Source organism: Calonectris borealis, chromosome W, assembly GCF_964195595.1.
Source record: "Calonectris borealis chromosome W, bCalBor7.hap1.2, whole genome shotgun sequence".
Lineage (NCBI taxonomy): Eukaryota > Metazoa > Chordata > Aves > Procellariiformes > Procellariidae > Calonectris > Calonectris borealis.
The window spans coordinates 39,353,032-39,377,995 of NC_134351.1; the positions used below are offsets into that span (position 1 = coordinate 39,353,032).

General features: G+C 39.8%; 1 protein-coding gene across 4 annotated transcripts; it reads left to right on the forward strand.

Moving 5' to 3' along the window:
- The first annotated feature begins 745 nt into the window (after positions 1 to 745).
- On the forward strand, positions 746 to 23,885 carry LOC142074847 (3-hydroxy-3-methylglutaryl-coenzyme A reductase-like). Of its 4 annotated transcripts, none has more exons than XM_075135747.1 (20): positions 746 to 852; positions 8,204 to 8,399; positions 8,809 to 8,920; positions 9,498 to 9,585; positions 9,686 to 9,770; positions 11,199 to 11,304; positions 12,410 to 12,516; positions 12,948 to 13,064; positions 13,555 to 13,706; positions 14,565 to 14,809; positions 14,950 to 15,122; positions 15,707 to 15,901; positions 16,503 to 16,661; positions 16,807 to 16,964; positions 18,060 to 18,165; positions 19,165 to 19,335; positions 22,035 to 22,175; positions 22,277 to 22,435; positions 22,732 to 22,886; positions 23,039 to 23,885. In XM_075135747.1, exons 2-20 carry the CDS (start codon positions 8,235 to 8,237, stop codon positions 23,091 to 23,093), a joined length of 2,649 nt encoding a protein of 882 aa, XP_074991848.1. In that variant the 5' UTR covers positions 746 to 852; positions 8,204 to 8,234; the 3' UTR covers positions 23,094 to 23,885. The 4 variants fall into 4 exon arrangements, with proteins under 4 accessions (XP_074991848.1, XP_074991846.1, XP_074991847.1 ...); XM_075135745.1 differs by having other exon boundaries at positions 795 to 887; XM_075135746.1 differs by lacking the exon at positions 22,035 to 22,175 and having other exon boundaries at positions 795 to 887.
- Positions 23,886 to 24,964: the final 1,079 nt, after the last annotated feature.

Consider the following 24,964-nt stretch of genomic DNA (forward strand, 5'->3'; position numbering starts at 1 on the left):
TGCTCAGACCCGGCAAACACAAAATGGCCACACAAAACTGGAACAATGTACTGCAATCAAGAATAGTATGTCACACCTGAGTCAGAGTGGGCAATGCCTACCCAAAGAGACTAAGGAGCCCCCCATGCTTCACGAGCAAAGAAAAATTGAGCATGCATAGCTACATCACAGAAAGTATTTCCTCTTTGGCCAAAAGCCACAAATGTAAGTATATTGCATTTTTTCTGAATGTCAGGGGGCACCACTGCTTTCCACAAGCAAGAGAGCTGTGAATTATTATGGTATTTCTTAATGCCTTGGTAAAGTGCATTCGGGTGGTACCACAGGCACACAGCGTGGGTTAGCATCAGTGTGAGCCGTAGATGCACCACGACAGTAAGAGCTTACAAACGGCGCCCCGCCCGCTTGCTTGCTTGCTTGCTTGCTTGCTTTGCCCGGAAGGATACGGGCACCAACCTGCCAACAGGAGATGAGGCAGAGCGGGGCTCCCATAGGCAGCAAGAGGGAGTATAAGCGCCCGGTGCGCAGGTCGATCAGCATATGTAAATAAGCTGCATCCTGCAGCCCAATCAGGAAATAAGAAGAGGGGAGCGCGGTGGCCCATTGGCGGGCAGCCCATGGTGAGATGGCGTGTTCCTTGCTCCTGATTGAGTCTCGAGTTGTACGGCGTTCGCCGGGTGGTTGCCCCGGTGACGCAGCGAGTGACGCAGCTCGGGCTGGGCGTGCCGGGCCCTCGCCATTGGCTGCGCGATCGGGCGATGGTGGTGGCGGCGGCTGGCGTGTCGTGTTCCGGGTGTCCTTGCTCAGAGAGGAGCGGCAGCCTCAGTCCGCAGCGCGGCGGGAAGGAGGAAGGTGTAGCCTGTGTGTCGCGGTGCAGTGCCAGGGTGGTGAGCGGGGACCGGCGGGGCAGGGGAGGGCATGAAGGCCGCGTTTGGGTCAGGCGCGGTGCAGACAGCCCGCCGTTTCGACACGGGTCCTCCGTGGCCGGGGGACGGGCTGCGGCTCTGGGCCCCGAGCGGCTCCTCGGAGATCGGCTGGATAACGGTGGCGTGGGGGCGGGCACTGTCGCCATCGCTGCCCCCAGGGAGCGGCGGCCCCGCGTCCCGGCCCGCCTTACCCGCTGCCCTGAGTGGCGGGCGGGGAAGGTCAGAGCCGCTGTCCCAGTGCCTTCTCTTTAACGTAGGAGAGTGCGGCCCTGCCACCCGCAGTGCACCTGGGCGGGCTGCCGTTGCGCGGGCCTCGCCAGCTTTCTGCCCGGCAACGCGCGAGGGCTCTGCGGCTGTAGGGAGAAACTCAGCCTTCCTCGTGCCCCACCCTCCGGCCCCTGTGCCGGCTTCCAGCGGGCTGCGGACGGCCCTGCTCCGTGGGCGGCCCAGCCTAGGTCACACTGGAGGGCTGTGCCCCCAGCCTTTCGCAAGGGGTTTGAGCGGCTACAGTGATGGGCCTGTGAGAGTGTGATTTCCATTTTTAAAAACAAAAAACGCTACCTGACAGTTTGTCACGGTCTGTGTGGTGTCATATGCTTTTCAGGTGAGCTCTGCACAGGTTTTTGCTCAGCTATTTTTGCCACTCGATTTCTTTATAATACTGTAGATATTGCTGAATCAGCCAACAAGAGATAGGAAATTTGTGCTGATCTAATAGATGGTGTTGCAGAGGATCGCTCTGAGGTTAGAGCGAGCTGTGTGACAAATCTTAGGTACTTAAGCCGAATAGTCATACAGTTAAGTGGCAGATTAATGCTCTAAAGCATTACATACAAACAATCTAGTTTGCTTTTTACACTCTGGTTAAGTTTTTGAAGGGGTTGCAGTTGGGGTTTTTTTTGTTTGTATTTTGTTTTGATTCCCAGAATGGATTGCTTTATGTAATAGTCCCCTGGAAATTTTTAATTGAAAACAAAGGCAAGCAGGAAATGGATAGGATTTATAAAGCATTCCTTTTGAACCACCATTTTGAAATTTAACAAAATTATATTAATGATAAATTTCAGCTTTATATTTAAAGTTATGTCTTGCTAATTTCAAGCTATAAGTCAGTGTAGCTATAAAAATATTTTTAAAGAGAATTAGGAATATGAGCTGATAATATGCATTGAATTTTTTTTACAGCACTCAGTAGTGCAGGATCAGTGCATGAAATCTTCATCAATGTTTTCTAGAAATGCCAATTGCGTAGCAAAAAAATAAAAGATGCACTTCAGGCAGGTTAAATAAACATGAAGGCTTTAAATAACCCTTTTAGATTAGGAGTTACTGCTACTCAGTTAACCCCAAGATCAGCAGTAAGGCATCCTGTATTTCATAGCAGCAGTTAATTATAAAACATTGGCTAGTAATAGATATTATGGAGAGTTATTTTCATAATCAAATGAATGCATTTTTCCCTAATTGACTTTTGTGAAGCCATTTTACACTTACTAGTTTTGCTTAGAAATGTGAGAATTAATATCTGAAGAAAGATTTTTGGAATCTTTCGAGATCTAATAACAATTTGTTAATTGCCTAGATAATAATTCCAACTGTCAGAATTTAGGAGTTGTATTACTAATTTTAGGACTGGTAGGACCCTATATAGTCCTGTATTAAGTACTAATTCTGATTTTCCTGAAACAGTGTGGTATTCAAAAGTATTAGTATTTTCACGGGATATTGCTATGCCTTTTCTACTTTTTGCTTTGTTTCAAAATCTTTGGCACCAAGATATTCCTCTGGCTATGTCTTATTTTAGTTTTCCTAATTAAAAGATACCTTCCATGCTGCTGAGGAAAAACCATAATACCACTTTGGAACAGTTTTGCAAGAACATAAATTTACAAAACAGTATGTAGATTATATTACACAGGGAAAAACTAAGGATAATGTTGACTTTAAAAGGAGATTTTTGTTTTTTTGTTGTTTTGTTGTGTTTGTTGGTTTTGTTTGAGTGGTGTGGGTTTTTTGGTTTTTTTTTTGGGTTTTTTTTGTTTTTTTTTTAAAAGCTTTCTGTCAGGAAATGAAAGAATTTGTTCATAAGGAAGGCAGTCCTCTCAATGATTTTCCCCAGTTGGTTCCATCAGCCATAAAAATTCTGCCACACCTTCACTGTGGAAGGATTGGTGCTATTGATGCTCATATGATTGAGACTGGCATTGGTAGGAAACCAAGATGATTCTGGTATCTTCAGTAACACTAAGCAGATAGATTTGCCCTGTCTATTATTTTCTCCATTGAATGACAGCTTCATTTATGATGTCCAAGCGAAAGAAGTAATACTAGAAAGACTGTCTTCCCAGAAGCCTGATTGTTACTTTTAAGGCACTTTGAAGTGACAGCATGTAGAGCCCTCAATCCTCTATGGAAATCTCCACAGTGCTAGGTTTGTACATGTAAATACTGAACTATAGAATGTCTCTAAGTCAGACTACTATTTAAGCATCTTTTCAACTCTAGGATATAGTTACATAGTTAACATTCATCACAGAGTCTTATAAGTTGTTGATTTTGTGCAATGAGAAAAGTAAAGTCCCAGTACTAATGTATTTAAGAGAGTGTTTTATGGCATTTTGTTTCTATCTATGTTTCATGAGTAAACATCCTTGATGAACTCATCTAAAGGTACAACACAGAGCAAATAGACTAGGATGCAGTTTTTGTACAGAATATCCATGTTCTCAGTTATGTGAAAGAGAGGTGTGAGAGTTTCTGTTGAATGTTATCTGTTTAAATCAAAGGGGATGATGAAATGCATCAGTAACCTGGGAATTAGTTATGGGTACAAGAGAACTGTCACAGAATAATGTATGTGAGAAGGATTCATGTGTTTCAGATGAAGAAAGAACTGTTTTAAATGTGATTAACTTGAATCACTGAAGAATATTGAGCAGAAAGTAGAGAAGACACAATCAGAGGAAGATAACATTGCAATTCCTGCTGTTGAAGTTGAGCATTGCCAACAATGGTTTGTTGGTAATTTATATAGTTAAAATAAAGTTAATCAATATTTTTGATAGGAAGAGTGAGTAGAAAGAAGTAACAGAATTTACTGAGTGCTTACATAGAGAGGTGGTAAAAACAAGAAGTTGGAGTTGAAGTGGAATTATCAAAATTGTGTGACAGGAAGATACTAAGAATCATAGAATCATTAAGGTTGGAAAAGACCTCTAAGATCATCGATTCCAACCGTCAACCCAACACACCATGCCCACTACACCATGTCCCTAAGCGCCTCATCTACACATCTTTTAAATACTTCCAGGGATGGTGACTCAACCACTTCCCTGGGCAGCCTGTTCCAAGGCTTGACCACTCTTTCAGTAAAGAAATTTCTCCTAATGTCCAGCCTAAACCTCCCTTGGCGCAACTTGAGGCCATTTCCTCTCGTCCTATCGCTAGTTACTTGGCAGAAGAGACCAACACCCACCTCACTACAACCTCCTTTCAGGTAGTTGTAGAGCGCGATGAGGTCTCCCCTCAGCCTCCTCTTCTCCAGACTAAACAACCCCAGTTCCCTCAGCCGCTCCTCATAAGACTTGTTCTCCAGACCCTTCACCAGCTTCGTTGCCCTCCTCTGGACACGCTCCAGCACCTCAATGTCCTTCCTGTAGTGAGGGGCCCAGAACGGAACACAGTATTCGAGGTGCGGCCTCACCAGTGCCGAGTACAGGGGCACGATCACCTCCCTGCTCCTGCTGGCCACACTATTTCTAATACAGGCCAGGATGCCATTGGCCTTCTTGGCCACCTGGGCACACTGCCAGCTCATGTTCAGCCGGCTGTCAACCAGCACCCCCAGGTCCTTTTCCTCTGGGCAGCTTTCCAGCCACTCTTCCCCAAGCCTGTAGCGTTGCCTGGGGTTGTTGTGGCCCAAGTGCAGGACCCGGCACTTGGCCTTGTTGAACCTCATACAGTTGACCTCAGCCCATCGATCCAGCCTGTCCAGGTCCCTCTGCAGAGCCTTCCTACCCTCGAGCAGATCAACACTCCCGCCCAACTTGGTGTCGTCTGCAAACTTACTGAGGGTGCACTCGATCCCCTCATCCAGATCATTGATAAAGATATTGAACAGGACCGGCCCCAATACTGAGCCCTGGGGAACACCGCTCGTGACCGGCCGCCAACTGGATTTAACTCCATTCACCACAACTCTCTGGGCTCGGCCGTCCAGCCAGTTTTTTACCCAGTGAAGAGCGTACCTGTCTAAGCCGTGAGCCGCCAGCTCCTCTAGGAGAATGCCATGGGAGACAGTGTCAAAGGCTTTACTGAAGTCCTGGTAGACCACATCCACTGCCTTTCCCTCATCCACTAGGCGGGTCACCTGGTCATAGGAGGAGATCAGGTTGGTCAAGCAGGACCTGCCTTCCATGAACCCGTGCTGGCTGGGCCTGATCCCCTGGTTGTCCCGCACATGGCTCGTGAGCGCCCTCAAAACAAACTGCTCCATGATCTTCCCCGGTACCGAGGTCAGGCTGACCGGCCTGTAGTCTCCCGGATCCTCCTTCCGGCCCTTCTTGTAGATGGGCGTCACATTGGCGAGCCTCCAGTCGTCCGGGACCTCCCCAGTTAACCAGGACTGCTGGTAAATGATGGAGAGCGGCTCGGCAAGCTCCTCCGCCAGCTCCCTCAGTACCCTCGGGTGGATCCCATCCGGCCCCATAGACTTGTGAACGTCCAGGTGGCGTAGCAGGTCATTAACTTCTTCCTCTTGGATTATGGGGGGTTTATCCTGCTCACCGTCCTTGTCTTCCAGCTCAGGGGGCTGAGTACCCTGAGGATAACTGGTCTGACTATTAAAGACTGAGGCAAAGAAGGCATTGAGTACCTCAGCCTTATCCTCGTCCTTGGTGGCAACGTTCCCCCCTGCATCCAATAGAGGATGGAGATTCTCCTTGGCTCTCCTTTTGTCATTAATATACTTGTAAAAGCATTTTTTGTTGTCTCTCTCGACAGTGGCCAGGTTGAGTTCTAGCCAGGCTTTTTCCTTTCTAATTTCCTCTCTGCACGACCTAACGAGATCCCTGTACTCTTCTTGAGTTGCCTGCCCCTTCTTCCAAAGGTGATAAACTCTTCTTTTTTTCCTGAGTCCCAGCCAGAGCTCCCCATTCAGCCAGGCCGGGCGTCTTCCCCGCCCGTTCTTCTTGCGGCACATGGGGACAGCCCACTCCTGCGCCTTTAAGACTTCCTTCTTGAAGAACGTCCAGCCTTCCTGGACTCCTTTGCCCTTCAGGACTGTCTCCCAAGGGACCCTCTCGACCAGTGTCCTGAGCAGGCCAAAGTCCGCCCGCCGGAAGTCCATGGTAGCGGTTTTGCTGGCCCCCCTCTTTACTTCACTAAGTATTGAGTATTCTACCATTTCATGGTCACTAAGCCCAAGCTGGCCTCCGACCACCACATCTCCCACCAGTCCTTCTCTGTTTGTGAACAGCAGGTCAAGCGAGGCACCTCCCCTGGTGGGCTCGCTTACCAGCTGCGTCAGGAAGTTATCTTCCACACGCTCCAGGAACCTCCTCGGCTGTTTCCTCTCTGCCGTGTGGTATTTCCAGCAGACGTCCAGAAAGTTGAAGTCCCCCACGAGAACAAGGGCTAGCGACTGGGAGACTTCTGCCAGCCTCTGGTAGAATATTTCGTCTGCCTCCTCGTCCTGGCTAGGTGGTCTATAACAGACTCCCAGCAGGATATCTGCCTTGTTGGCCTTCCCCCTCATCCTTACCCACAAGCACTCGACCTCATCATCACTATCATTGAGCTCTAGACAGTCAAAGCACTCCCTAACATACAGGGTTACCCCACCGCCCCTCCTTCCTCGTCTGACCCTTCTGAAGCGCTTATAGCCATCCACTGCAGCACTCCAGTCGTGAGACTCATCCCACCATGTTTCCGTGATGGCGACTAAGTCATAGCTACCCCACTGCACAATGGCTTCCAACTCCTCCTGTTTGCCGCCCATGCTGCGTGCATTGGTGTAGATGCACTTGAGCTGGGCTGCCGATTTCTCCCCCGACATTGGCGTGCCGCCCCTAGGCTCTTCTCTAGAGAGCCTGGTTTTATCCCCTTCCCCCTTCGAACCTAGTTTATAGCCCTCTCTATGAGCCCCGCCAACTCATACGCAAGAATCCTTTTCCCCCTGTGAGACAGCTGAACTCTGTCTGTCGCCAGCAGGCCCGGTGCCGTGTAAACCTCCCCATGGTCAAAGAAGCCAAAATTCTGCCGATGGCACCAGCTCCTAAGCCACGTGTTGATCCGATGAGTTTTCCTGTTCCCTTCAGTATTCCTCCCTGCCACTAAAGGGATTGAGGAAAACACTACCTGTGCTCCCGATCCTTCCACCGGTCGCCCCACTGCCCTGAAGTCCCTTTTGATTGCTTCGGGACTTCTCTCTGCAACCTCCTCACTGCCACCCTGTATAACCGACAGTGGGTAGTAATCGGAGGCCTGTATGTGACTAGGGAGCTTCCTAGTAATGTCCTTAACCCGGGCCCCAGGGAGGCAGCAGACTTCCCTGTGGGATGGGTCTGGCCGACAAATTGGGCCCTCCGTCCCTCTCAGAAGGGAATCACCTATGACAATTACCCTCCTTTTTTTCTTAGCAGAGGCAGTCGTAATGCGTGGGGCTGACTGCCTTGCCTCGGGCAACCCCCTGGATGGGCCTTCATCTGCGTCCTCGTTCATCTGGCCCTCAAGATCCAGAGCCCCGTATCTGTTCTGTAAGGGCAACTGGGAAGGTTGAGGTGAGGGAGACCGGGCGGGGGTTCGCCTGGTGCCCCGAGCAGGGACCTGTGTCCATTCCCCCCCCCGTCGCCTGGGTCCCCTCCTTCTGCCTGGCGGCAAGAGGGCAGGGGATCCTCCGCTTCTTGTGGAGCCTCCATGTGCTGCCCCTGCCAAGAGATGTCATGAAAGTGGTGGACTCTTTTTAGTAAGGCTTTTTGAAGAAACAAGGGAGATGTGTATTAAAAAAAGGATTGAGAAGGCAGGAGCAGATCGTATTGTATTTCAGAAGATTAGAAACGAATGTGTTTTACATGGAAAGTTGAAAGGTGAAGATGAGTTTCCTTACTCATCTGTTACTTAACTGTTTTTGGTTGGTTTGGGGTTTTTTTTTGTTTGGGGTTTTGGTTTTTTTTGTTTTGTTTTTTTTTTCCTGAGAGATGACTTGCAGAAATTTATATAGCTCTATCCTTTTTCCCTGAATCTTGTACTTGCTTATATGAAATATTCTTTTGTTGCAGGTTTGCTAAGTATAGAAAAACAGTCTTGAAAATGTTGTCCAGACTCTTTAGAATGCATGGCCTTTTTGTAGCCTCTCATCCATGGGAAGTCATTGTGGGAACAGTGACTCTCACCATCTGTATGATGTCCATGAAGATGTTCACTGGGAATGATAAGATATGTGGCTGGAATTATGAGTGCCCCAAACTTGAAGAAGTAAGGATTTAAATTCATGTTATAATACTTACTGTTAATCTGTAGATGCAGGGTTTTCTGTAGAATAAGATCAGGTTGTGATGTATTAGGAGGAAAGTAGCTATACAGAAACTTCTTTATTGCCACCTTTTCCCATGCTGGATATTAAAGCTGGATGCAAGCAGTGATGTGCCTACAGAAGGTTTTCATTAAGCCTAACTTTCAGTGGCATGGTATCTAGTGAGCAAGCATTTGATATTCATATTGTTTACAATATTTTAATCTTTTTAAGACAGACTAGCAGTGATACTTATTTTATTCCAAAGCTTCATTTTTAGTGCGGCTTCACAATGGAATTTTTTTGTTCCTGAAACTTAACAAGTTACTACTTAATGTAAAAGCTAACTAAATCACTTTGTATTTCAAACAGGATGTTCTGAGCAGTGACATCATCATCCTGACAATCACGCGCTGTATAGCAATCCTTTATATATATTTCCAGTTTCAGAACCTAAGGCAGCTTGGGTCAAAATACATTTTAGGTACTGTATCTGATTTTTTTTTTTTTTATTTGCTATATGCATTTTAATTGTTTTTTTAAAATATAAATTGGTAATAAATATAAGAGTTTTAATACTTATGTACAGAACAGGGTTATTTTAATTCTTTGCTAGATAGCAGAATAAATGTTCTGCATAGATCAAAGTGCAATTCTTTTTTTAAGAGAGATTGTGTAGGATTATATAAACACTGGAAAAGTAATTATTTAAATAATTGTTTATTGTGTGAAACTGTAAAAATATAGAGCTGTTTAAGCCAGTTTTCACTTTTGCTGATAAGTGAGAAGATTTGTGGCTTTTATTTCTCACAGTCTTACTTTGAATGCAGTACAAATTTTAGATTTAAATATCTGTATAAAAATAGCATCATCAGTTTGTATCTCAACTGCTGTTTATGCACTCTGAGAGATGAGAATTGTCATTTGTTTGCTTTGGAATTGATCTAAAGGCATAGTGTTTCTTCTTTTTTTTTTCTTTTTTTTTTTTTTTTCCTTTCTCTCCCAATATATATAAAAATTTTCCAATTCTTTTTTACATATATTTTTTTTTTATTTTAAAGGTATTGCTGGCCTCTTCACTATCTTCTCAAGTTTTGTTTTTAGTACAGTGGTAATTCACTTCTTGGATAAAGAATTGACAGGTTTAAAGTAAGTAATGAATTGTTATTCTGGATTTCTTGCTTGAATTTTTTTTTCCTGTACAATAAACCTTGAGTTTTACTCTTTAACATATGCCTCTCTTTTTCAGTGAAGCTTTACCGTTCTTCCTGCTTCTGATTGATCTTTCAAGAGCAAGTGCATTAGCCAAATTTGCGCTCAGTTCCAACTCGCAGGTCAGGGTTTTTCTTGTTTGTTTTTTTTTTGTTTGGTTGGGTTTTTTGTTTGTTTGGGTTTTGCAATGGAGCTTTTGAATTTAATATTTAAAGGTGAATAATCCAGGTGGAGGGACATACAGGTGAATGCTGTATTGGCGATATATAAAAAGGATCAGATTTAATCCATATTCTATATTCTTTATTGTCTTTTATTCAGATCAGTGTTCAAGTGAATAATAACACTAAAATTAGTGTGCATAATCATGTGAGCCAAGTTAATTGTATGTATGAGTACTTTACAGGTTCAGAACTTTAAACAGCAATGCTTATAGCTCTGTTAAGGAGGCTAGAGTTCCTAGACCTAAGTCTTCCATTTATTGATAGGAAAAAGTTAATTTGTAGGGCTCAGGAGCAGTATATAAACAGACATTTAATGTTATAATGGTGATACAGAAAAAAGCATATTTTCTAGACGAAAATCTTAGCAGAACAAACATGGCATATGTGTAGATGGATACATATTCATGCTCTAATGCAATTAACACAGCACAACATGAAGGATCGACAGTATATCTTGCCCATCGTATACTGGAATGGTCATTTCCTAATATTCTAAGTTCTGAAATAAAAGTATTTTTAGTGAAATTCATTTATACCTACAAAATACTGTACGTGGTAATTGAGCATAATAATTGTGACAAAAATACAATATAACATACAGTAATATACTATAACATATATATAGTACATTATATATGCAATATTATAGTGTGTTGTATATTATTATATAATAATTACGAGTACAGAATTTTTTATTCATTTTCAAGAAAGTATTTCACAAATAGGTTTTCACCACAGCTTCTCCCCCTCCACCCAAAACTACCAACAGCAGCAAAACAGCAGCAGACCTCTAGAGTTTTCCATGCCTGGCTTCTGGAGGAAATCCCTTTCTCCCCAGGGGAAAGTTTTAGTGTCTTTTATGTCCTCTTTTCTGACAGATGAGTCTAGAGAGTTAAATAATTAAAAAAAAAATAATAAAAGTTAGGGTACAGATATGTGGTTGTAAAAACTTTTGAGCCCATGACATAAGTGGCTTCTATTTTATGTCTTAAAGTGTAGAAGTCCTGTTCTTCTGAATGTACTTTAATTAGAGTCTGTGCCCATCAGTGTTGTAGGAGCTTAGAATACTGATGAGCCAAGGGTGGAGACTTTCAAAATTAAATAATCTTGTTGTGTAAATAAAGACTGTCAAAGTATAATAGCTTATGGGAAATAAAGCAATTAAGGAATGTATTCTCTCATAATAGTTCATTTTCAACGTCTGTTTTATAAGGCCTTATCACCATAATACTACTCAATTTAATAATCATGTACTAATCACGTTATGTGCACTCCCTTACTTTGATTTTTGTCTTTATGCTAATGTACAGAAATCTTTATTTTTAGGATGAAGTAAGAGAAAATATTTCACGTGGAATGGCAATTTTAGGCCCTACGTTTACACTGGATGCACTTGTGGAGTGTCTTGTGATTGGTGTTGGTACTATGTCAGGTGAGACCTTGTATCATTCCCATCATTCCTGTTAACATCTTAAAGCAGCTGGTAAAATTTTCTCTTGAGCATTCTTAAAAATGAATGACACTTTCAGTACATGCACACCTATTTCATATTCTTGCAAAAACTAGTGTTTCTAAAAATGACTCCAGGTGAAGGAAAGTTATTCTAGTTCAATTAAAAATAACTAATCTTACTGTGTTCCCCCCCCATCTTTTTATCTTCATCAGTTCTGTGTGCAGTAGCAGTTGTCTTTCCTTAAAGCGAGAACAGTTAAATGTAATAAGCAAAGGATTTTCATGTGCAAATAACTAATTTCTTTGTAAAATAAATTGCAGTTCCATAGTAAGTACTAAAGTGGGGTTGCCTGCCTCTGCCTGCCTCTTTTGGTTTTTTGTTTGTTTTTTAAACTATCTTGCATACCTTAAAGGCATCTTTCAAAGCATTTGCTTTTTAAATTCTTTTGGACCTTTGTGGGGGGAGGGAAATGTGTGTTAATAAGCTGTTTTCCTGTTTACATCTAGGGGAAAAAAACCAACTCGTTTTGGTGTAGCATGTAGTTGGGGTTTTTTTGGGGTTTTTTTTGAATGATTTATACTGTTAGCTCTTTCATCTTTATTAAGGGGATTCTGTAATGCATGTGTGACATGGCATATTGACTTTTTCTGGACACCAGACTTGAGAAAGAGTAGGTGGGGTATATACTGTTTTATTCCCTGAACGCTTAATTGGCCATCTTTCACAAGGGATTTCAATACATAATGTTGGCTAATTGTTCTTTGCTTAGATAAGGGAGGGGTTTCAAGCTTTCATTGTGAAACTTTAAAATCTTAGTAAACTCTAATTATTTTTATATTTATTTAGATTTACACTTTAAAAATTTTCTGTAAATACCATACCATAAATACATATTGTGCTTGGAATAAGCTAATACAAAATGACTAGGGCTTAACATGCTTGTTTTTCTTTAATCTAGACAGTTCCCTCTATAGTCTGCAGTGTCAGTTTAATGGTTTCTTTCTTACTTCTGCAACATTTCTTCAAGTATATAGAAAGCCTGATGCATATTCAAATGTTAAAAACTTTTTTTTTTTTTATGTAGGTGTACGACAACTTGAAATTATGTGCTGCTTTGGCTGTATGTCTGTTCTTGCCAACTACTTTGTCTTTATGACCTTCTTTCCAGCTTGTGTGTCCTTGGTATTAGAGGTAAGACCAACTTCAAGACAACATCAAGCTTAGTATTCAGACCCTATGCTTCTCGTAGGCTATGCATTTCTTCACTGAGGTATACACCAGCATGTTTGTCTTCCTTTCGAGGTGAACAGAGGGAATGCACAGAAAGAGTTATGGTGGCTCAGCTGATGGACAGTAACTTGTTAATGCCACTGTAAATGAGTTGCACTCAATAGTATGAGTTCTGATCTAAAGCAGAGTAAACAAATTCTATTTTAAATTAATGGCTGTCCAGGGTTTTTCACTATTTAAAGTCTAACATAGGCTAAACAGTAGACTGTAGGCTAACTCTTTTGTTGGTAATTTCTTAATGATCAAATAAAAATACAGTGTTGAAGCTCACTTGTTGGTTCTTCTAATACATACTAAATAGGACCTATTTTTTAATTTTGTTATTTTTGCAGCTTTCAAGAGAGAGTCGTGAAGGGCGTCCTATATGGCAGCTTAGCCATTTCGCTCGTGTTCTGGAAGAAGAAGAAAATAAACCAAATCCTGTAACACAGAGGGTCAAAATGATTATGGTTTGTGGCTTTTTTCCACCTGTAGTTATGCAATCAGTAAGATGTCCTGGTGCAATGAATAAAGCTTTTGTTTTCTATAGACTTGTGTTCTGCATCCCATTAGTCTAGTTTACCGTGGTAATTTTTAATAACGTCCCCTGTATCTACACCTAAAGTCTTCCTGCATATGCCATCTCTGTGCAAAACACTCATGGCTTTTTCACGTGTACTAATTCTTTCCCTCTTACCCTTACAGTGCCCTCAGCTTCCTCTGCTTATTACTTGAGCCAAGAGGAAGGATGTGGTGGGACAGGTTCAAAGCTATGAGTGTTATGATAGGCCAAAAATGGTGTTGATGAGAGGTGTGGAAAAATCAGCCTTTAGCTTTAGACTTCTGAGACATGGGAAACAAAACAAACAAACAAACAAAAACCCCAAAAGTTTAATCTTGGTAGGTTAGATACCTAGTTACAGTTGAAAAATTAATATTTGTTTTGTGTTTTTAATACAGTCGCTGGGTTTGGTTCTTGTTCATGCCCACAGTCGCTGGATAGCGGAACCAGCTGCTCAAAACAGTACTGTAGAAAATGCAGTGGGATTGGATGAGAATGCACCGAAGAGAATTGAACCTAATGTTTCATTATGGCAGTTCTACCTTTCTCGGTAGGCGATTTCACAGAAGCGAAGTGTATTTCCTCAATTAAGGCCTATTCTCTAGTGCTGCCAAGCTATGGTCCTAGGGTACAACACTTGTAAACTTGCAGATCTGACCCCTGTAGGATTTCTTGGAACCGGAGATGACATTTCATAAGAAACACTTCAATATTATGCCATTTGTTCAATCTCCTTGAAGTAATAAGAACATGATCAGGAGCCAGCTGTCCTGTATGCATCATAACGCTATCTCTTCCCACTAGCACTGACACCTTTCAGAGCACACTGGAAAATAAATTTTCTGACTGCACTAGAGTAATTATTTATGCAGAGCTTCTGACCATTCACATACAAGTGCAAAAGCCATGTCATTATTGCTTTTCCTTCAGCTCAACTGAAGTTAGCAGCAGCCGTGTTTCCATGTTACTTCTGAAAACTCAGAACTGTCTCTTAGGTTCCCCCCCCAGCAGTTCAACTTCCATCATAGTAGTTATTATTGGTAGATGATGATAATTGAAACTTTCTACTTTATCATTGGGAGATAGGTGTTAAATCAATTTGATGTAGCTGTTAAATAGTGAATATTTTCCAGTCATTTCTCTTACTGGGACTGTTTTTTAACTAAGATTTAGAAAATAGTTACTGAAATCTAAAAATTCTTAATACAAAGAATGATTTTTCTACCCTACCCTACCCTAACCTAGCATACTTGAGTGTCCTGCTAGAAATGTCTTTTGACAAGAATTTCAGTAACTATAAATGATGATCAAACTATTACCCTTTCTAAAGCAAAGGGATATCAGAATGTTGTTATAAACAAACAAATTGTATATACCATGTATTTACTCCTTGATTTGTCTTTTTTAGAATGGCCAGTATGGATATTGAACAAGTAATCACTCTTGGATTAGCCCTTCTCCTTGCTGTGAAATATATTTTCTTTGAGCAAGCAGAGACTGAATCCACACTCTCACTGAAGAATCCCATAACATCTCCAGTGATGGTCCAGAAAAAGGTCCCTGAGAACTGTTGCAGGAAGCAATCTGGACTTCTGAAAAACAATTGGATATCTAACACAGTAGAAGCAGCTTTAGTTCCCAAAGATGGAAATGGTAATTTTTGGCATTTTAAAGTCTGAACCTATTCCTGAATATTTGGAACAAATAGTGAAATCTGTGTTAGCATGTTGCATTTGGAATCAAAATTTAAGGTTTTTGTAAACCAAAGCTCATTTTAATTGTCTTTTATGCAGCTGAAGTCATAAAACCTGTATTAGCAGAGTCATCAACCAAGGCTACATTTGTAGTTGGCAGTTGCAACCCTGTGGAAACTTCTTCATTTCTTAATAGAAAAGAGGAAGAAGCTGAGTTACCTAAAGAACCACGTTCTATTGCGGAATGTGTTTGCATACTTGGAAATGCAGAGGTATGGAAAACTAACTTTTTCTTTTTTTAACCTCTACTGCAACTTCTGATTTAAAAATTCTTACAGTTCATTTTCCAGCTCTTAAATGATCCTATTGACCGTAATGTCATTCTTCAGAGAATTATATGGCTTTAATAACTTGGGGGGGGGGAAGACCAAAACAAGGGGAGGAAACAAAACAACACCCTTTCATAAGTCACTTCTGCTCCAGACAGTTTCTGTTGCATTTTTTTCTTCAATACAGATGAGAAAAACAGATAGGTGTATGTTTTTGAAGTTGTAAAGAAATAATCTTTTATTATGAGTCTCCTCTATCCCCAAGATTGGCGGGGGGGACCAGCTTCATCATTCATGACATACCAAGTAACTGAAGCTTCATCATGTACGCATATAAGTTGGTGTCTGAGTAAAAATATTTTTATCATATCCTGTCCTACTATAAAACCTGACGTTGGCAGTTGGTTCCTTTAGATGTTGTCTGATATTGTCAAAGTAAAGTTGTTACCCTTTTTCATTTGGAAACATTTAAAAGGATTTTCACCAAGAGAATCTATACTTTCTCTCCCTACCCTTTATGTTTCCAGAAGGGAGCAAAATTCCTTACTGATGCTGAGGTCATCAGCTTAGTTAATGCTAAGCATATTCCTGCATACAAACTGGAAACCGTGATGGAAACTCAGGAGCGAGGTGTGTCCATTCGCAGACAGATGTTATCTAAAAAACTCCCTGAACCTTCATCTTTGCAATATCTTCCTTATAGGAATTACAATTATTCTTTGGTAAGTAAAAGGCATACAAGCAAAACTCACTGTAAAACCATTTTCCAAATCTATGAAATATCTGTTTGAAGTGATGTATATGCATTAACAATAAGCTTGGTCAAAACTGATGTAGAAAGGGGGGGAAAGCAAACATAAGGCACTACCTTTTATTGTTTTTGATGTTGTTAAACCTAGGGAGGTAGGTAAGTTTTGTAGCTTACCCAAAAAATATTTCCTACCAAGGTATGCAGTTGCCTTATCTCCTAAATGCAGAATTCTACTAATACTGAGCCTGAGTTCAGCTGAATGAAAATATTACCTTGAGCTCAAGTTAAAATGGAAGTTTATTTAAAATTAATTTAACAGTATTAAATTAATTTTATTTAATAGTGTTTAAGACTTAATAAGATTCAATAGGTCTGCCAAATACTAGACTTTAGCAGTAATAGCTGTTGATAGCTGTAGCTGTAACTTTTTGAGGTGGCAATTGATTGCTTTATGGGTAGGGTTGTGGGTTTTTTGCTAAGATACCTTGTAGTCACATGCATAGTATGTAGCATGCTGTACTGTATCACTGCACATGTAACCTTAATGATACCTTTTCTATTATTTTTGTAAGGTTATGGGAGCTTGCTGTGAAAACGTGATTGGATATATGCCTATTCCTGTAGGTGTAGCAGGACCACTATTTTTGGATAACAAAGAGTTTCACGTTCCAATGGCAACAACAGAAGGATGTCTTGTAGCAAGCACAAACAGAGGATGTAGAGCAATATGTGTAAGTATTGTTTGACTAGCTTGAAAAAATTTCTATATTATAAAACATATTTGGGGGTGATACAAGGTATGGTTTTTTGACTTCCTAAAAACTAAAATTTACTTTCAGTAATTTTACTTTGTTTCCCTTCTGCTTTGATTTTTAGCTTGGTGGAGGAGCAAGTAGCTGCATTCTGGCAGATGGGATGACTCGAGGACCTGTTGTAAGGCTGCCCACTGCTTGCCAGGCTGCAGAAGTGAAAGTTTGGCTTGAAAGCCCTGAAGGCTTTAAAATAATGAAGGAAGCTTTTGACAGCACAAGTAGGTTAGTACAGTGGCTATTCCAGCCTTATTTCCTGATATAAGACTTCTATGGATGGTAAAAAGCTCCTAATTGTATTTCTGCGTACTGCAGTACAGGAAATTACATACTCATTTGAGCTATCCCATGTAATGTGAATCTAAGAAAACAAAAGTCACTCTGGCTATATACCAAGGCTAGTAATAAACATTTTCTGATGATAAGTGGTAAACAACTAGATCATAGCAACAAATACATTTACATTGCGTAATACTTAATAAATAATTTTGTCTAAGTATTTAAAAATAAACATAAAACCTTATTTGGATTTTTAGTAGTTATTATGCAAAAAGTAATTATTAACATTAGTAATATAATTTGAAAGGCTAAATTCCAAACTTTGAATTAATTTGTGAGGTTCCAGAGAATACAGGATAAACTAATGCTAGAACTGAAATGCTTAAAAAATGTAAAACAGTATTAAGAGTAAGTTGATTTCAAGCCCTAGAGTTTCTTCTAAGACTTCTTATTACCTGCTTTATTTAGGAAGATTTGGAAAGAGATTTCCTTATCAGTTATGTTTCTTACCAATCTTGCATATGTCCTTGGGTGACACTTGTATATTTTGGTGAGAATCAACTCATGCTGCTGCTTAAATGCAGTGTTTCCTGGTTTTTGTTTGACTCATACTCTGTATGAATAAAGCTTTGACTTGTGGAGCTTGCACTGTTGTTGAAGATAGCATGGGTTTTGCCTTGCTGTAAAACTGACAAAAGAATTTCCAAAGGCCTCATTTTTAGTTTATACCTGGTAGTCAGATGTTTTGGGGAATACAAAGGAGTTAAATTTATGTTAGCACTTTGGGATATTTTATTTCATGAAGTCCAGGGACAGAAAACATAAAGGCAGTGAACACTTTTAAAGTGAACATTTTAAAGTATTTACTTGAGAGAACTATGTGCATGGTAGCTGTGACATTTTTTTCCTGTGCTGAGGGAGGAGTACAGATAGCACAGTGTAGTTAACAGTGCTATCTGCAATGATTTACTGTCATTTTGCCACTTAAAGCTAATTTAATCTTTTTCCTTGAGGATTGCAAGTAATTATATTTTCTTGCAGGTTTGCCCGCCTACAAAAACTTATCATCAGTTTGGCTGGTCGTAACCTTTATATCCGTTTTCAGTCTGGAACAGGGGATGCAATGGGAATGAATATGATTTCAAAAGTAAGGTCCAGTCCCCTTAAGTCTCTCTAATAAATGTGTATTTCTTTTAAAAATAAATAAATTGTATCCTACCAATCTGTGACTACCTGGAATATGAAGACAAAAAGACAAGACATAGCGCTGTTTGCAGTACTATAAAATAATAAAAGTGTTTGACCTTGTCAAGTGTAAACAAGAATAGGATGAGAACGATGAAAGAAAAAAGGTTAAAATAACTTTGGTTTTTGGGGTTTTTTTATTATTTTTTAAACAATGTATTCTTGATAATATGGAAGTTAAGCTGTTTGCTCTGTTGCTTTTAGCCAAAGATTTTTATCCAGCAGTAATTAATCTGTTACTATGTTTATCACTCCTTGTAAATAAGGGATTAGAAATCTGGTGAGTGGCAGCAGGGGGATGTTCTCTAGTTTTGTTTGTTTGATTGTTTTTGTTTTTTATGCAACCATGTGGAAGAACCTGAGACATGACCCATAAACTAGGGGGTGCCTTGTGCTGTTTGAGATAAACTTTAATACTGATTGCGTATTCTATATACAATTTATCAGAACCATTACATAAATGGGTCTGGCCATAGACAGGTACTAAATATAGCAGACCTTTTGTCTGACTTCCTAGTGTAGAGAAGCTCTTTCCACTACATCCAAAGTGAATTCATTTCATGCCTGTAGTGTCTGCCTTGGTTCATGTTGTATCTTCAGTATGGTAAGCATATGCCCGTTCACCTAAAATGTATCCAGAGAGTCCGTATGTATTGGGAAGAACCAATTATTTCCCCATATAATTCCCAAAGTGGTTAGAAAAAGGATAGTGATAGATTTTTTTTTTTTTTTTTTAAATTCTCTCCTGTTTCAGGTTCCTTCCTGAAATCATGTTCTCTTCTTCAGCTGTAACTGATGATCTGATTAGACTTAATCTAATCCTGCTGTTCCACTGTCCTTGAGTAGCTTGTTTTACAACCATAATGATATACTAGCCCTATATCTGTTTCTCTTCTAACAGGGTACTGAAAAAGCACTGGCAAGGTTGAATGAAGAGTTTCCTGATCTCCAGGTTATAGCTATTAGTGGTAACTACTGTACAGACAAAAAACCTGCTGCTATAAATTGGATAGAAGGAAGAGGGAAGTCTGTTGTCTGCGAAGCAGTCGTTCCAGCCAAGGTTGTTAGAGAAGTAAGTGTCTGCTTTATTTTATTTAACTTGTTTCTAAAAATGCATACATTTTACAAAACTGATATATATTTTACATCACAGATATTAACTGTAAGTTGTGTTCCATGTAAGGATGATCCCTATGTGTATTTTTAGACTACTGCTGTAGGATAACTCATTTTTCCTGAGAACCTCTTACAGTAGATATCTTTTTCCTTTCACTGTCTCTTCTAAGATAATGTGCTATATATTTAATGATGGATATCTAATTGAAGGCATTAGGATTTTCACTTTTTACCTTTGAAAAAATTATGCCACAGTTTGATAGGTTGTTTGTTTGGTTTTGGGTTTTTTTTGTGTTGTGTGTTTTGTTTTGTTTTGTTTTTTTTAGCATATGGAGTTTTGCCTGACATTATACCCAGCCATTTTGATAATTTCGCTCATTTATTGTCTCTTGCATGAACCTGGCATTCTCTTCAAAGTTTATATGCCCCCCTACTACAATAAAAACAGATAATCAGGTGCTTCGCTTAATTCCAAAGCTTCCTTAGCTTCTTGCATGATGAAGGGTAACCTTTATAACCAGTGCCAGTCCTAGCCCCTGGCAAACTTGTCTTGCATCATAAGAGCTATCTTAGATTCTCTTCCACCTGAGCTCGGAAGATTGACTATGTGTGTCAGACCAAATCCATTGCCTGTTACCTGGTTGCCAGCACTGGCCATGACAGACAATATCTAGGGAGGAGTTTACTACACCATACTCAAAATAGACTTCTACCAACGTGTTCAAGATTGTGTGAATTGGTGCTTTAGTATTTGATGGATTATTTTTTTTTTCCCTCCAGTAATTTGTCCAGTCCCTTCTGTGAAACTACGTAAGCTTTTAGTATTAATATACCGAGCAGAATTCCACAGTGCAGCTACACCTTGTGTGAAGAACTACCTCCTTTTTGTTGTTGATATCATTTGATGATGCCCTAGTTTGTACTGGAAGAAATACTTAAGACTTTTATCTTCTTTCTACAGCTCAAGATCTTATAGCTCTAACAAAGCTCTTCCACCTTCCCAGCTATTCTAATTTTCAGACTGAAAAGTACTAGTTTCTCTATGAGGAATGAATAAAAAGACTATCCTAGCATGTCTTTGAACGTCCTTATCTCTGGATCTTTTTCAATTCTAAAATTTCTAAATTTCTGGGTACAGAGTTGGACACAGTATTCAAAGTGTGTGTGTGCAGGCTGGATTTATACATTGGCATATGTCCTGGTTTTGGATGGGATAGAGTTAACTTTCTTTCTGGTGGCTGGGGGGTTGCTGTGTTTTGGGTTTGGTATGAGAGGAATGTTGATGGCCCATTAATTACTGAGTGGTGCTTGCACCGTGGACTTTTCAGCCTCCCATGCACCTGGCAGAGCATGGGAAGCTGTGGGGGGGAGCATAGCTGGGGCAGTTGACCCAGCTGGCCAATGGGGTATTCCATACTATGTGATGTCATGCTCAGTATAAAAACTGGGGCGGGGGGGCTCTTGTGCTCGGGACGTGCGGGGCGTCAGTTGGCGGGTGGTGAGCAGTTGCATTGTGCATTGCCTGCTTTGTATGTTCTGCTGCTGTTGTTGTTGTTATTGTTATTACTGTTCTACTTTGTTTTATTTCCATTATTAAACTGTTTTTATCTCAACCCGGGAGTTTTCCTACTTGTGCCCTCCTGATTCTCTCCCCCATCCTACTGGAGGGTGGGGGTGAGCAAGCAGCTGCATGGTGTTTAGTTGCTGGCTAGGGTTAAACCACGACAGCATAACTATGTGTTTTGGTTTTGCTTCCTAGTAGTTTCTTAACTTTCAAATTGTTTGCATTTTTACTGCTGATTCAGTAGCAATATCTATTATAACCCCAAGATTTCATTCCAGAGTAATAATGGGGAGCCCATCCTTTGGTAATTGGCATTGATAGTTTTTAAGTAAATCTGGGATGTTTTTTCCCACCCCCCAACTATGTACATCACTAAACTTACTTACATTGAACTCTAATATATTAAACTTTATATCTTTGTAAGTATTGTAGACTTGGTGCAGATCTCTGTCATCAGTCGCTATTCCTACTACGCTGGAACATGTTAAATTTTGTTCACAGCACTATCTTGTTTGTTCTCTTTGATCATTTTTATATAAAACTCAGTGTAAATCTCTTACCTGAAGGTTTCAAAATACAGTCAATATAGTATAAATGTAACTTAATTTGATATTACTGTGCACAATGTTTATTTAGCAGTGTAGCACAGTGTTGTGTTTAAACTCTTCAGTTTAGCTCTGTATTCTTATGCAGAGCAAAATTGGGGAGGGTTTACTGTCTGGAGCAACTTGGGAGGAAAGTCGCTATCATGTCAAGGTGAATTAATGGGATATTTCTGCCAAGTTGGTTTTGTTTTGTTTCGTACTGAAGATAAATGAGAATTTGAAACGGAGAAGGTAGCTGATGAATTTTTCTTAAAGGCATGTGTAAGTCCAAACCCTTTGCACTGACTTTTCCATTGTTACTTGGACGATGCAGTCTGCATTTGAAAGGGCTCCTTTTGAACAAAAATAAAAGTAGATATCTAGGACAATGATTGAGTCAAATTCCATATGGAAGCAAACAAGGGGTGGGGGCTTATTAAACATGAAATGAGGTATTTCTACTCCTGCCTAAGGAATGGTGTAGTAAAAGTGTATCACTCTGCCTAGGTATTGAAGACAACTACAGAAGATATAGTTGAAGTCAATATAAACAAAAATTTGGTGGGTTCTGCAATGGCTGGTAGCATAGGTGGCTACAATGCACATGCAGCAAACATTGTGACAGCTATCTACATTGCCTGTGGTCAGGTAGGTTTGTTATACACCAACTCAGCTTTTCTTTAATTCAGTAATTCTTAACCAAACACTTAGTTGAGTTTTTTGTTTTGTTTCTTCTTCCTGATCTAAAGGATGCTGCACAGAACGTGGGCAGCTCTAATTGCATCACTTTGATGGAGCGAACTGGTTTCACCAACGAAGACCTGTACATCAGCTGCACAATGCCTTCTATAGAAATAGGAACTGTTGGTGGAGGCACCAACTTGCTTCCGCAGCAGGCCTGTTTGCAGGTATAAAGCAGAAAGTTTAAAGCAATTTAGCTTCCTAAATCAAAGCTCGCTTTCATGTTGTGTATGTTGTGTCCGAGTAATGTGGGAATGGGGCTTCTTGAAACTTGGCGAATTTGACATGAAAACTTTAGAATTATCTAATTGTTTTCATATATCTAGTTTTTAAAGCTCAAGATCTTTAATATTAAAGAGACTTAAAGCTAGTTGATTGGATATAATTTGGAAAGACTTACTTTAAAATTTAGCATAAATCTACTTAGATTTCATAGCATAATATTACATATTTTTCTCTTCAGATGTTAGGGGTTCAAGGTGCAAGCCAAGATAACCCTGGTGAAAATGCCCGTCAGCTTGCTAAAATTGTATGTGCTACAGTGATGGCAGGAGAATTATCACTAATGGCAGCTCTTGCAGCTGGGCATCTAGTTAAAAGCCACATGATTCACAACAGGTAAGAAATGGAAAAAAATCATATCTTTCTCTGCAGTTCTGCCCTTCTTCCAAGTACACAAGATTCAATAATAATTACATGAATAATTGTAACATATAATAGCAGTGTATTATTTTAACTATCTAATGTAGTTATCTTACTGTTTTTCTTAGGTCAAAAATAAATCTGCAAGATCTTCAAGGAACCTGCACTGAGAAGGCAGCTTGAATACTAGAGCAGCTTTGAAATAAAGAATTGTTCTAGCAACTGACTGGGGGTGGGGGGAAATCTGTGAAGTTTAGAATGAAAATCACCTTAACTCAATGATTTCTGTGGAAGATAAACTGAGAGATCAATGGACTTGTGTGAGACCTTTGACATTCTTCAGTGGTTAGAGATGACTTCATGAAAGAAGTCCTGTCAGATGTCTTGAACATGGCTTTGGAATTCTTACTCTTGCGCATCGTTTTCTGAAGGGTCCGTCTTATGTTTTTACAGGTTGAGATTATTTTGATTAGTAAGCTCCTGGTAACTACCAAGGTGAAAAGTGATGTAAGGTACTTTGTATGTTAAAAAAAAAAAAAAAAAAGTTGGTCTAAACTTGGCTTGAATACATTGGTCCTTGCCATCTTTATTTTCTGGTTAGCCAAGTATGTTTTTTTTAAAGTGATGGCAAGCCTAATCACTTGCCATGAACTCCCAATTTTAATTTTGTTTGCATGTAAAACTTAAGTCTTAGGCTTTGAGACAATTTTATTGAATCGTATTAGTTTTATAGAAACCTCTATCCTATATATAGTACTTAAATTGCTGCTGCTTCAGCTAAGTAGTATTCAATGTTTTAACTCCACAACTTAGGTTATTCCTTCATGGAAAACTTGTGACCTACAAAGTGCTGAACTGTTAAATATAATCTGTACTGAAGTAGGGAAAAACAGTCTTCAACTGTTTTGTCATTTTGTTCAGGTAGAAATAATAGATTTTGAAACTAGTAACTCCAAAAACAATTACAGGTCAGATAGCTTAGTAATTTAAGCAAATGAAGTTTCTCAAAATTGTTTGAATGCACTCCTATCAAAAAAAAAAAACAACAGGAATCAAGAACAGATGCTTACACTTCTCTTAAAAGAAGTCTCTTAAGGTACAGTGTATTTGTATATTCCTAATTTTTTTTTTAACTGTTTTGACACTTATTCCCCAGGAATAGGTGTGTATCCACTGCTTAAGCTGAGATAAAATGAAGCCAGAAAATCACACTGTTCTTTAAAAGGAATTAAAACATAAAAAAAAAAAGTGTTAAACTTACTTACTTTTTTTTTGGGGGGGGGGGGGGGGGGTATTTATGTTAAGAAGAAATCTTATCCTTTTTTCAATGAAAAGTACTAATTAAGGGAATTCAGTGAAATGACATGTTAATGCAACAAGCAGTTTTTGTATTAAAATACTGTACTTGGACCAGTGAAGCAGTCTCAGGTGTTCTTAATGTAATACAGAAAACCCAGGTTTATTCTGGTTTGATTCACCTTTGGGAAGATTGCTAAATGCATCACCCTGCCTAGTTAATCACAGGAAGAAAATTGTTAATATGCTTGATGATGGGGTTTTTTTTGTTTTGGTTTGGGGTTTGTTTGGGGGGGAGGGAATCAGTGGATTGGACTGGGTTTCTTACAGGAATGCAGCAGCATTCCTAAAGGGGTGACTAGCAGAGGTGCTCTTCTAATGTGCAAATTTTATATAAATCATGATGGGTTGTTTTGTAGTACATCAACACACTAATATCATTATAATGAGCTCATAAAGCTAATGTGCAAGCATGAAGACATACTACATGTTGGATATGTTATGATAGCATGTAAATATTAATGTTTATCTTCCTGCAGTATTGTTGCTAATAGCTACCATTTTATTTAAGAAAAGTTGGAACTACTTTGTTTCTATGTTCATTCAGTGATCTTATTTAAAGTAACACTGTACTAGCAATAAATGGTGGTTCAGTGTTCATTTTGGTGGATTTAACTGACATTCTGTCTTGCAGAATTAACATTTTGTATTATTACTAAATTGTGTACATTTTGGTACAGAACTACTTTTTTGGTTTC